Below are 12,846 nucleotides of genomic sequence, written 5' to 3'. Positions count from 1 at the left end.
ATTCATTAGATTTAATTAATCATTTTCATTTCATGCATGCAGCTCCTGCGACAATGGTTTAGAGTGTGTAATGAAAGATTCTATTGATTTATGAATCTATTGAAGTATGTCAGTATGACTGAGTTCTGGTTTTGAAAAATCCTTGGATTACTGTCAAACAGGGTGAAATGAGAGTCTTAGACTAGAAGATTCGCTGAGAGCGAGAGGGACATAGGGTTATGTACAGGATCACTGATTTTCCAGCACATATTGAGCTTCAATATAATGCAAATATTTTTAGCAATGATTGCAAGTCACAAGACATTATCAACACACACAACTCTTAACAAACCTTCCTTTAAAAAACGTACAGGCAAGAGGCTAGAGCTGGTGTAACAGCTTCAAGAATCCTCAGAAATGTGTAAATCCAAGCTGAGTCTTGGGGTTCAAAGCCCCAAGTTCAAAGCACTAGGCAGCTATCCCAACCTTTTCTTTGTCACTCCCAGTCCGTTAAAGGGGGGGGGGGGGGCACCTTTTCATTTACTACCTTGGATACAGGAACGGCTCTTTTACCAGCATTGACTGGTTGCTCCGTTGGTAACAGAAGCTGTGTAATCGAACTGCTGTGCCCATACCATTTTCATTATATTGGGTGATACTCTGGCTGTAAAATTGCCTTTATACCAGAAGCACTGAGACAACCTTCTGGGAAATAAAAAAAATATATATATAAAAAAGAGATGCAAGGGGGCCTGATATTTGAGGACATTTCAAGACACACCCCTAACCCTTCCCTGCTCCACCCAACCCTGCCCCAGCCCCACCCACTCTTCCACCTGGCTCCACTCTCTTGCTCACCAAAATTCTGCAGGCCTCAGCACCAGCAAGCCACCTCCTGCTCTTGCAGTAGGAGATGCCTTAATAAAACATCAACTCCTGCTGCCACAGGACTAGTCTCGCTATAAGAGCTGTGAGACGTAGCAGCTGTTATCGCAAGACTGGTCTTGCAGCAGCAGGGTTATGATGTCTTCTTAAAACATCTGCTGCCGATGGATAGGTTTGCCAACTTTTTGATAGAGAAAAACATGACACCTACTCTGATCCATGCACCAAGTCCCTTGCCAGTTGTACCCTTCTCCACCTCATACCTCTACAACCAACTGTCTGCACTAGGGTTGTCATCTCAGAAGGCAAAAAAAACTGATACACGTACATACATAGTAACATAGTAACATAGTAGATGACGGCAGAAAAAGACCTGCATGGTCCATCCAGTCTGCCCAAGACAAACTCATATGTGTATACCTTAACTTGAATTTGTACCTGTCCTTTTCAGGGCACAGACCATATAAGTCTGCCCAGCAGTATTTCCCGCCTCCCAACCACCAGTCCCGCCTCCCATCAGCGGCTCTGGTACAGACCGTATAAGTCTGCCCTCCCCTATCCTCGCCTCCCAACCATCACCCCCTCTCCCATCAGTGGCTCTGGTACAGACCATATAAGTCTGCCCTCCCCTATCCTCGCCTCCCAACCACCACCCCCTCTTCCCCCCAACTGCTCCGCCACCCAATTTCAGCTAAGCTTCTGAGGATCCATTCCTTCTGCACAGGATTCCTCTATGCATATCCCACGCATGTTTGAACTCCGTTACCATTTTCATCTCCACCACCTCCCGCGGGAGGGCATTCCAAGCGTCCACCACCCTCTCCGTGAAAAAATACTTCCTGACATCTTTCCTGAGTCTGCCCCCCTTCAATCTCATTTCATGTCCTCTCGTTCTACCGCCTTCCCATCTCCGGAAAAGATTCGTTTGCGGATTAATACCTTTCAAATATTTGAACGTCTGTATCATATCACCCCTGTTCCTCCTTTCCTCCAGGGTGTACATGTTCAGGTCAGCAAGCCTCTCTTCATACGTCTTGGAACGTAAATCCCATACCATCCTCGTAGCTTTTCTTTGCACCGCTTCATACGTTCTATGATTCTTTCACAAACACTGTCTGATGTTATAGCAAACTAAAATTATATTGAAGTTTTGATGTCTTCTCAGTAAGACCAACACACAATCCCTCTACTGGAAAACGCTATGCACAAACCTGTGCGAAAACACACTCACAGCAATGCCATACCACAATACCAACTTCCAGGACTCAGAGGAAGAACCTTATCCGTGAAAAGGCAGCACTGTAAATATTGCACCAGGCCCTACACCTGACATGGTCCAATTAATACTTCATAATAATTGTTATTTTACATCTGAAAATATTTTCTCTCTAGATAGTACATGGCTGAGCTTCTGAAACTAAGTTGGGAGCCCAGCTGGACTCAGAAAACCCACGTTTGGCATAATGATCTGGGTGAGTTAGAAACATAGAAACATGACAGCAGCAGGGGCGTAGTCAGACCTCGAGGTGTGTGTGTGTGTGGGGGGGGCACGGGCACATTTTGGCTGCCGCCCTCCCACTGCCGCCACAAATACCTTGGTTGGCGGGGATCCCCAACTCCCACCAGCTGAAGACTTCATCCAGCGCTGGTCTCCGGCGCCGCTGCATTGCCTGCCCTGCCTCCCCTGCTCTCTCTTCCCCTCACGCCCAGCACGCTCCTTTTAGTGAAACTGAGTATGCTCAATTTCACTAAAGGGAGTGTGCCCGATGTGAGGGGAAGAGAAAGCAGGGCAGGCAATGCTCCTCAGCCACAGACCAGCACTACATGAGGACTTTAGCTGGCAGGGGTTGGGGACCCCCTCCAGCCAATCAGGGGCTCAGAGCAAATTTTGGGGGGGCCTAGGCCCCCATGGCCCCACCTAGCTACATCACTGGACAGCAGATAAGGGCCAAATGGTCCATTCAGTCTGCTCATCCTCAGTAACCACTAACTCTTCCTTTCCTAAGGGATTCCACATGCCTGCCCCACATCTTAAATTCTGACAGAGTCCTCATCTCAACGACCTCTACTGGGAGGCCACTCTACACATCCACCACTCTTTCCATGAAAGAGTATTTTCTTAGGTTCCTCTTAAGCCTGTTTCCTCTTAATTTCATCGTATGCCCCCTCATTCTAGAGTTTTCCTTCATTTGAAAAAGACTCACCTCCCATATATTAATGCCACTGAGGTATTTAAACATTCTTCATAAGTGCATCATTATTCTGCATCTCCGGGGGGCGGGGGGAGTGAACCACACAGCTTTATTTGGACATGATCATGGGATCATAGCCATAAAATTAATGACAAGCACTGGTATATGGGAAAACCTGGATAGTATGTGGGAACAAGATGGCTGTTCTGGCAGGCAGATATGATTAGATAGAGATATAATTACCTATACTATTGTGCTAGAGTTAAGAGCTGTGCTTCCTTCCATTCTTCTTCTTCTTCTGTATCTGTTTAAGTTTCTGGATAACATTGTTGTACTCTTAAATCTTTGGGATCACTGACTAGCTCCCCTCCCCCCACTCTCTGGGATCACTGTTTGGTCTTGATCTGGCCTGGAACTGTAGCAGGGCAAATCCATTTCTCACCCTCTGCACATGTACCTTACCTTAAAGTGGAAGGACAGAGGTGATGAACTGCTGAATTTGACAGCAACAGTTTTAGGGCTTCCCCTAGACTTCCACTGTAAGGCTTAGCTGCAGTTTTTCTGACCTTGTATACAATGGCAGGGGATCCTGAGTGGTGTAGAAGCAGTGGCGTTCCTAGGGGGGCTGACACCTGGGGCGGATCGCTGATGCGCCCCGCCCCCAGGGTGCAGCGCCCCCCCCCATGCAGTGTGACCCCCCCGGCAAAAGAACACCCCCCCACACCGGCGAAAGAACCCCCCACCATGACGAAAGAACCCCCCCCCCCGGGTGCACGCCGCTGGGGGGGGGTGCCGCGCAGCTTTGTTTCCATGCTCCCTCTGCCCCGGAACAGGAAGTAACCTGTTCCAGGGCAGAGGGAGCATGGAAACAAACGAAGCTGTCTGGCGCGCGGCACCCCCCCAGCGGCGTGCACCCGGGGTGGACCGCCCCCACCGCCCCCCCCCTTGGTACGCCACTGTGTAGAAGTAAATAAATTTGTACTCATTCCAAAAGTACAAAGACTAGGAGACATTTGAGGAAGTTAAATGGAAATACTTTTAAAACAAATAGGAGGAAATATTTTTTTACTCAATGAATAGTTAGCTCTGGAACTCTGCCGAAGGAGGTGGTAACAGCGCTTAGTGTATCTGGGTTTAAAAAAAGGTTTGGAGAAGTTCCTGGAGGAAAAGTCCATAGTCTGCTACTGAGACAGACATGGGAAACAACTGCTTGCCCTGGAATTTCTAGTATAGAATGTTGCTACTCTGAGATTCTGCATGGAATCTTGTCACTCTTTAGGATTCCAGATTCTTGCAATTCTTTGGGGGTTCTATATGGAATGTTGCTACTGAGATTCTGCATGAAATTTTATCACACTTTAGGATTCTAGAATCTTGGTACTCTTTGGGGTTCTAAATGGAATGTTGCCACGATTTGGGTTTCTGCCAGGTACTTGTGACCTGGCTTGCCCACTGTTTGGAAAACAGGATACTGGGGTAGATGGGCTATTGGTCTGACCCAGTATGGCTGCTCATTGCACAGCCTACAACTGCCGCAGTTTCAGTAGCAATGCATTAAGTGACAGTTTGACATGACAAATCACAGCATATTCTGTGGCACGTTGCACTCAACCTGGTTAAACAGACATCACTGCACTCAGAGAGAATGGACACTTCCAGTCACGCTAATCGATATTCTTGCACAACATCCTGTAAGGACATGTTCTAGTGAATCCTTACCTCTGTTATTAGTGCAGGACACGGGAATGCTGGACTGCACTCAGTACACTGGGGTCCTTGGCTTTGTAGCTGCAGGCCTTACAAGTCTGCTGGTTCAAAGTGCATCAGAACAGGCCAGTGGCAGTCTTCAGAGTTCATATTACCACATCTTTAGAGTATTCTTTTGCCAGCCCAGTAAAAGCTTTCAAAGAATCCATTTCTCTCTAGGCCCAGTAGGGCTGTTAGGACTCTGTAGTTTCAAAGCAATCAATTATCAAACCGTAGAAAGATGAATCACAGTTTGGTTCAGAAGGGGTCTGTGAGAAGCAGACCATTTATTCTCTGGGCTAAAGTCTTTACTACTAAGCTTTTATATTATGGGTTTCATTTGCTTCTTAGCGGAAGCAGGGCAAGCATGAAACACAGCCACCTCTGCAGCAGGGAACTTGTGTGCCGTAACGCATCAAAACAGTGCAACGAAGACAGACGAACAGAAGAGCGTCCAAGATTCTGTCAAATGGGGAACTTATGAGCAGAAGTGAGGGGACAAGAGAGGAAGGTCAAGCTAAACACAGAGGAACCTTAGCAGTGGAGAAGTGGGACTTAAATCAGAGATTAAGCAGGGTGTGCAGTATTGCACTGTGTTAATCACAGGGACAGAACTGCTGTATCTTGCTGGCTTTATTTGCTGTTATATTCTAGGGATCATAATTAAGTAGGGGTAGATGCAAATTCTGTTTTGCATCCACAATTAGATTTGCATTTGTGCCAAATGTAAGAGTCATATAAGAAAAGAAAATAAAAAAACAAATTCACGTGCAATTTTCAAATGTAAGCAAAACAAGAATCAGTAAAAATGGTGTATAAATTAGGTAGCCCTGATATTAAAAAGTGCAAATAATACAGTTGAACTTGCAGAAACTATAAATCTGACCCTTCCTATGCCACTCTTCACAAAACCTCATTGTAACATAGTAACATAGTAAATGATAGCAGATAATGGCCTGTGTGGTCATCTATCCAGTCTGCCCAACAAGATAAACTCATTTTACATAGTATGTGATACTTTATAGCTGAGTTTGATTTGTCCTTGCCTTTCTCAGGGCACAGACCGTAGAAGTCTGCCCAGCACTGTTCTTGTACTAAAAGTCCTGAAGATTCTGGAATCCTAAAGAGTTACAAGATTCTGGAATCCCAATTAGTAGCAACATTCCATGTAGAACCCCAAAGAGTAACATAGTAACATAGTAAATGACAGCAGATAAAGGCCTGTGTGGTCCATCCAGTCTGCCCAACAAGATAAACTCATTATACATGATATACAATACCTTTGTTTGACAGTGTTGTGCTTGTGCTGTCTCATTTTCGAATCTGGTAACTGGTGTGTTAAACTCTGTGAGTCAGGTTTGCAAAACTGGTATTTTTGTTTGTAATGAAACAGCCCGAGAACCCCTCTCTGGCTTTACTCACTGAGTAGCAGCTGGAAGGATGAGCAGAGTTGTCAGAAAATCAGGGTTAAAAGAACTGAAGGAAAAGCCAGAGATCAGCTGGGGTCCATTGCAATGCAAGAGGAATAATATTGGGCACATTGCATGAGCTGTACGATCCTTATCTGGCATTGCATTTTGTGTTTTGATGGAAACCTTCGCAACCATGCAGAGAGGTCTATCTGGCAGGCTGTGATGACAGAATTGACTAGAAGTTGGGTCTGGCTGGCAGGCTTTCTGGTTTCACACTCCTCAGGTAAATCAGGTTGGTGCTGGGATTGTCCAGAAAGCCCAGGGGCTGTTAAGAAGCCAGATGTTTTGGCAATAGCCCCTGCTAGTTTGGTTAGCTGTTTAGATTATTTCAAGGCTTTGTGGTTAGACAGGAGCAAGGACTGGTGCTGGGTGTGAACTGTATAGAGAATCTCACACATTCTTCTGCCCAAATGAGTAGACTGAGAAGAAGGAACAAATGCACAACAGTCAAACATTTTCAATGGAAAGGAAGCTCTGGAATGAGGGGGTATAGGATGACGGTGAAAGGGGAGAGACTCAGGCGTAATCTAAGGAAATACTTCTTTATGGAAAGGGTTGTAGCTATGTGGAATGGCGTCCAGATGGAGGTGGTGGAGATGAAGACTGTGTCTGAAGTAGGGGCGTAGCCACACCTTGCTTGGGGGGGGGGGGGGCTGAGCCCAAAGTGGGGGCCCATTTTGCTCCTCCTTCCCGCTGCTTTCTGCCCCCACCCAAACCCCACATACCTGGGTTGGTGGGTGGTCTCCAAGCCCTGCCAGCAGAAGACGTCCTGCAGCGATATTCACCACTGCGTTGCCTGCCCTGATTTCCTGCTCTGGTGCGCATACTGGGTTTTACTGAAGTTTAGCATGCACGAAGCTCAATTTCATTAAAAACCAGCATATGCACAGGAGCGGGGGGGAAAATGGGTTGGCAGTGCAGCGGTAAATATCGCTGCAGGAAGGCTTCGCTGGCAGGGCTTGGGGACCCCCACCAACCAAACCAGCAGACCCCCAAACCCAACTTGGGGGGGGGGGGCGGGCCCCTGTGGCTACACCACTGGTCTTAAGCATGGGAGAAGCACTTAAGATCTCTAAGCGAGAAGAAGGGATAGTTGAGGGTATGGATAGACTGTATAGTCCATATTATCTGCTTTCATTTTCTACATTTCTGTTTCTGTGTCAAGAACCGTCATGAATAAGCAGCGATATCTTACAAACAACCATATTCTGTTTTCCAATAATACATTGAAGGAGGTATTACCATTGCTTAACTCTCAACAAATTTCTATATCAAATATTTACTATTTACCTTCTAAAATGGTTTCTCAAGGTGAGGATGGAGTAGGTTTTGATGTTACGAAACATGTCAGGCTTTGATTTTACTAAGAGGCCCATTTACCAAGCTGTGGTAATCACTAACCCGTGCTTACTGCAGGTTAAAGATCAATACCGCAGGCTGTGCTCAGGCGATTAGGTCTTCCTTACGTAAAGAGGATTTTAGAACTTTGGTGCAGGCCACTTTTCTTCCTCGATTAGATTACTTTAACTCCTTATATTCTGAAAGCCCATCTATAGCTATTGCAGAATATGGCAGCTAGATTGATTTCTGGTCTGGGTTGATTTGACAGTGTTCCACCTATTTTAAAAGAGTTACATTGGTTACCTATTGCACAGCGTATCAGCTTTAAAGTGTTGTGTATGATTTTGAAGGCACTTTTTTGGGTCTAATGCAGAAAGCCTGGTGGAATCGTTGGAGTTTCCCTCTTCTAAGAGAAATCCTTGTTAGTACCGGACTTGGAGTGGAGGAAATCTTTGTTAGTACCGAACTTGTAGTGGAGGAGTGGCCTAGTAGTAGTTAGGGTGGTGGACTTTGGTCCTGGGGAACTGAGTTCAAATCCCACTTTAGGCACAGGCAGCTCCTTGTGACTCTGGGCAAGTCACTTAACCCTCCATTGCCCCAAGTAAGCCGCATTGAGCCTGCCATGAGTGGGAAAGCATGGGGTACAAATGTAACAAAACAAACAAACTTTACTATGAGGTTATCCATCTATGAAAAATGTCAGACTAAAATCTATCCTTGAGAAATTGTTTCCTCTTCAGGGGGCACGACAATGGAATGCGCTACCTGTGCTCCTGAAAACACAACCCTTCCTACATATATTTCTGGAAGATGCTTAAGACCCATTTATTTGAGGGCCAAACCTAAGGTTGTATCGGGTTTCTTTGGGTTCTGAGATTCTCTTATTGTGAACCGCTGTGAATCCTGTCCTAGGAACAACGGTTGGTATACAAGAAGCAGATAGAATAGAATAGTTTTGGTATTTGCCCATTTCCCACCCTGGGGGCGTTTGGGGCAGAGATTAGGCCTGCCTAGTGTTGATCGGTTAGTGCAGCTGCATCGCCTCACAGTAACTGATTAGTGCATGATTAGCACAGCGGCTCTAGGTGTCGGTAAGGGCTCCCTCACTAATTGGGAATTTATTGAGTAGCCATTAATGGGGGAAGTAGGAAATGCAGCCATTTTACAGCCACGTTAAAAATGACCTCAGCGTGTGGGAAACCCACGTGCTAGTCATAGCAGTGGCGTAGCCACAGGTGGGCCTGAGTAGGCCGGGGCCCACCCATATAGGGCTCAGGCCCACCCAACAGTAGTATACATTTAGTGGTAGCTGGTGGGGATCCCAATCTCTGCCAGCTGAAGACTTCCCCCTGATGGTAACAAAAATGCTGCTCTCCACGATACTGGCACCTACGCATGCTCAGTTTTCAGCGCATGTCTGCTGCAGACTGCCAAGGTGGAGAGAAGCATTTTTCCACCAGCTGAGATATTTTTTTGGTGGGGTGGAGAACCCACCTAGGCCCACCCAAAATCTGTTGTCTGGCTATGCCCCTGAGTCATAGTCTGTCCTCTTTTTTATGCAGCTTTGTAAAAGGGCCCCTAAGTTTTCAGAAACCACTCAAGAGAATATCGCTTCTCCCATCCCATGTTATTAGTTACCTTTGTTTCGGCTGAAGGCTTATTTTTGTTTGACGAGACTGATGTTTCCTGACATAGGTAGAGCCATTCATTTCCTTGCTTTGAAGAACAGGACACTGCTGAAGTTCCCTCGTGAGTGTCTGGGGAAATGTCATGATTTGAATTATATTTTTGTCGAGCCTTCTCAGCTAGAAAAGTTTTGGTTAGAGAATGAGTCTGTTGGACGGGTGGGTTAAGAAGATCATTAAAATGGAGCTTAAATCTTATGACTGTTAGATTTTGAATGGCATTTTCTCCTCTGTTCTGTTTATGGTTTTATGTAAAATTTCTTTAATATTTTCTTTCTCTTCTTCGTTAAGTGAGCTTATGGCAAATATCTTTTTGTTTTCCTTTTTTTTTTATTCTGCTTTTGTTTCCTCTTTTCTTTTTCTGAATTTGCCTTTACTGAATCTTTTATGAAAAATATATTTCAACATACAGGCACATTCTATGGCTCGCATCTTGGATACATCCTTAGTAGTGTGGATCAGTATAAATGGACAGACTGGATGGGCCAGTTGGTCTTGTTCTACTGCCATCTGCTCTTTTACTGTGCAGATGGAATAAAACTGTAGAGTGAATCATGGTATGAGAATCCCGTGTTAGAAACAGAGAAATTAATAGTAAACAAAGACCTCCTGGTCTATCTACTCTGCCCATTATCCCCTACCTACTGCAAAACATTCCTTGATGGTGTTCCCGTGTACATCTGGCAGTTAACACATGAACAGCTTTGACTAAATCTCATCTTGCTGGTGTAGATTGGACCAGCAGGGCCAACTTCCTTTATACCATCTTTTGGGTAAAGTGTATCTTCTCTACTTACCCTGTGGGACAACAGGAATAAAAAAATATCCCTATCAGTACTTGGCTTCTATATACAAAATCTAATCATAGCACGAGGTGAAATGCATTATAAACTGTGTCTTTTAAAGCAGGATAATAGAGATTTATACCTTCTCTCTCTCTTTTTGTCTCCCTGTCTTTGGCAGATGGAATTCACAGTGTGACTGCACAGTGTGTCCTGCGGGTGATCATTATTACAGAGGACATGTTGGCCAATAGCATTACTGTGCGGCTGGAGAACATGTCACAGGAGCATTTCCTGTCGCCATTGCTCACTAGCTTCCTGGATGGGGTGGCCACTGTGCTTGCCATTTCCAAGGAGGACGTCTTCATTTTCAACATTCAGAATGATATGGACGTGGGCGGAACCATCCTGAATGTCAGTTTCTCGGCACTGATGCCCAGCGGAGGTCGAAATCAGTTCTTTAGCTCCGAAGATCTGCAGGAACAGCTGTACATGAAGCGAATGACCCTGACCACGGTATCCATGCTGGAGGTGATGCCTTTTGATGACAACGTCTGCCTGAGGGAACCCTGTGAAAACTATATGAAGTGCATTTCTGTTCTTAAGTTTGATAGTTCTGCTCCGTTTATCGCCTCTGAATCTATCCTCTTCAGACCCATCCATCCCATCACAGGCTTGCGCTGCCGCTGCCCACAGGGCTTCACTGGGGACTATTGTGAGACAGAGATCAACTTGTGCTATTCCAACCCCTGTCTGAATGAGGGCATGTGCGCCAGGCGAGAAGGTGGTTATACCTGTATATGTAGAGAACGCTTTACAGGTAAGTAGCTAACATTTGTTTAATGTCTACTTTTCCATCACACTTAGATGTAAACAAAGGTAGGAAACTGAATCTTAATAATTCTGTGACATCTTGAAATTCACTGATACTCTGCTAATGAAGTGAAATGTGCTCAGGACTGAGGAGGTTAGAATTGCCAACTGTCTGGCTTTTTTCAGAGGTCAGCAGAATGTTATGATTAGTCCAGAAGGTAGAATGATAGTTAATATGTCTGAATATTTTTCTGAGTTTAAAACCTCCATAAGCAGTTCTCTAATTTTTCCTGCCCCTCCCCCCATGTGTGAGCCTGCCCTGCCTGTTTCCATTGCAACTAGCAGCGGCAACAGTAGGTAGGATCCTGTCAATGGGAAAGCAGTGGAAGTGGAGGACTGCAAGGATACTCTAGTCATACAGACATTATGCAGGATCCAGCCAATGGGAAAACAATGGAGGCAGAGCACAGGGAGACAACTCTAGTCATACAGACTGTAGATAGGATCCAGCCAATGGGAAAGCAGTGGGAGTGGAGTACTGGAAGGCAGTTCTAATCACAGAGATTGTAGGTAGGATCCAGCCAATGGGAAGGCAGTGGGAGTGGAGTACTGGAAGGCAGTTCTAATCACATAGATTGTAGGTAGGATCCAGCCAATGGGAAGGCAGTAGGGGTGGCACAGTGAGAGGAGGCCCAAGGAGGTTTAATGATAGGAAGCGGCATGAGCCTATCTCACCCATTATCTGGGCTGAACTCAGTGGGCGGTTTTATTAAACCTCCTAGGTTTTGCATTCTCTCTCTTAGGAGGGGATCGAGGGGAGATGTAAGTGGAGTTGGGTGGTGGGGGGGGGGGGGGGGGGGGGGTTTGGGGAGTTTTCAAGGGGTCTGTCAAGGGGGCAGGGTTATATTCAAAATGTATTTGTTAGCGCTCCAGAGCTTGCTTTGTGATTTGCAATGCTGTATTGTGGAGAGAGAAGAGAACGACAATGCTGGTCATCACAGAGCAGGCGTAGGGTTATCATACGTCCTCTTTTAAGAGGATATGTCCTCCTTTTGGACTTCTTCAGATACGTCCTCCAGGTTTTTTAATTTTTAGGGAAATGTCCTCTTTTTCTTGTATGTGCCTATGACCAACACACCAACCCACATAATGAGAGAAGCCATCACTAGCCTATTAGTCAGTCTGGACACATGGGGTTGCTAAAGAGAGATGAAGGCGTTGTTGATCTCATCTCTGTTCCCCTGCTGGTTGAATCTGTCAAAGGAATTTTCTTTGTTGCAGCACAACTTTAAGCATATGTCATGCAAAGACTTTCACAGGTATCTCAGAAGCCAGACATACTTGTTGAGGGATATTCACTCTTCTTATAAGTACGCTTGGGCTCAGATTCAGTCAAACTCAAATCCAGAAGTTCTTAAAAAGTAGATTAAGGGCCACCAAGGGGAGGGATTCGGGGGGGGGGGCAAAATTCCCTGGCCTCGGGCCTCCAAGGGGGGCCTGGCGCCAGGGTCTCTCTCCCTCCTGCTCCTGACGGGACCCGGGTGATTTTGTCCCAACAGGAGCAGGAGGGAGAAAACTCTGGCGCCGGGCCCCCTGTGGAGGATAGGGAGGACCTTCAGGAACAGGCACAGCAGACTGCTCTTCTTCACAGTCTGCTCCATTGCCTTCCCCTGCGGCTGCTTTTCCCCTCAGGCCGCGCATGTGCGACCTGCGAGAAAAAGCAGCCGCAGGGGAAGGCTACACGGCAGCGCTGGAGGATGAACTGTTCTGCCTGGGTCCTTGGGATCCCCGCCAGCCAAGGTACTTATGGTGGGCGGGCGGCAGCAGAGATCACGGAGGGTGGGGTGATGGCAGCAGCGATTGGGGGGGGCAGGTCAGTGACAGGAGGCGCGACAACGATCCTGGGGGAGCCTGGCAGCAGCAACAATCATGGGGGGGGGGCCCGGCGGCG

General features: G+C 46.4%; 1 protein-coding gene across 1 annotated transcript in view; it reads left to right on the top strand.

Annotated features, from left to right (window-relative positions):
• The window catches only part of CELSR3 (cadherin EGF LAG seven-pass G-type receptor 3), a 192,911-nt gene that overhangs the window by 67,583 nt on the left and 112,482 nt on the right, over positions 1–12,846 (top strand). Inside the window, exon 2 of the mRNA XM_030206760.1 lies at positions 10,264–10,902. Within this exon, the coding sequence (XP_030062620.1) occupies positions 10,264–10,902 (639 nt within the window). The remainder of the gene's footprint in view (positions 1–10,263; positions 10,903–12,846) is intronic.

The sequence above is a fragment of the Microcaecilia unicolor genome, chromosome 6 (assembly GCF_901765095.1).
Source record: "Microcaecilia unicolor chromosome 6, aMicUni1.1, whole genome shotgun sequence".
In the NCBI taxonomy this organism is placed as follows: Eukaryota; Metazoa; Chordata; class Amphibia; order Gymnophiona; family Siphonopidae; genus Microcaecilia; species Microcaecilia unicolor.
Note: the sequence above shows the minus strand (reverse complement) of the source record. Positions and strands in the feature narration are given on the sequence as shown.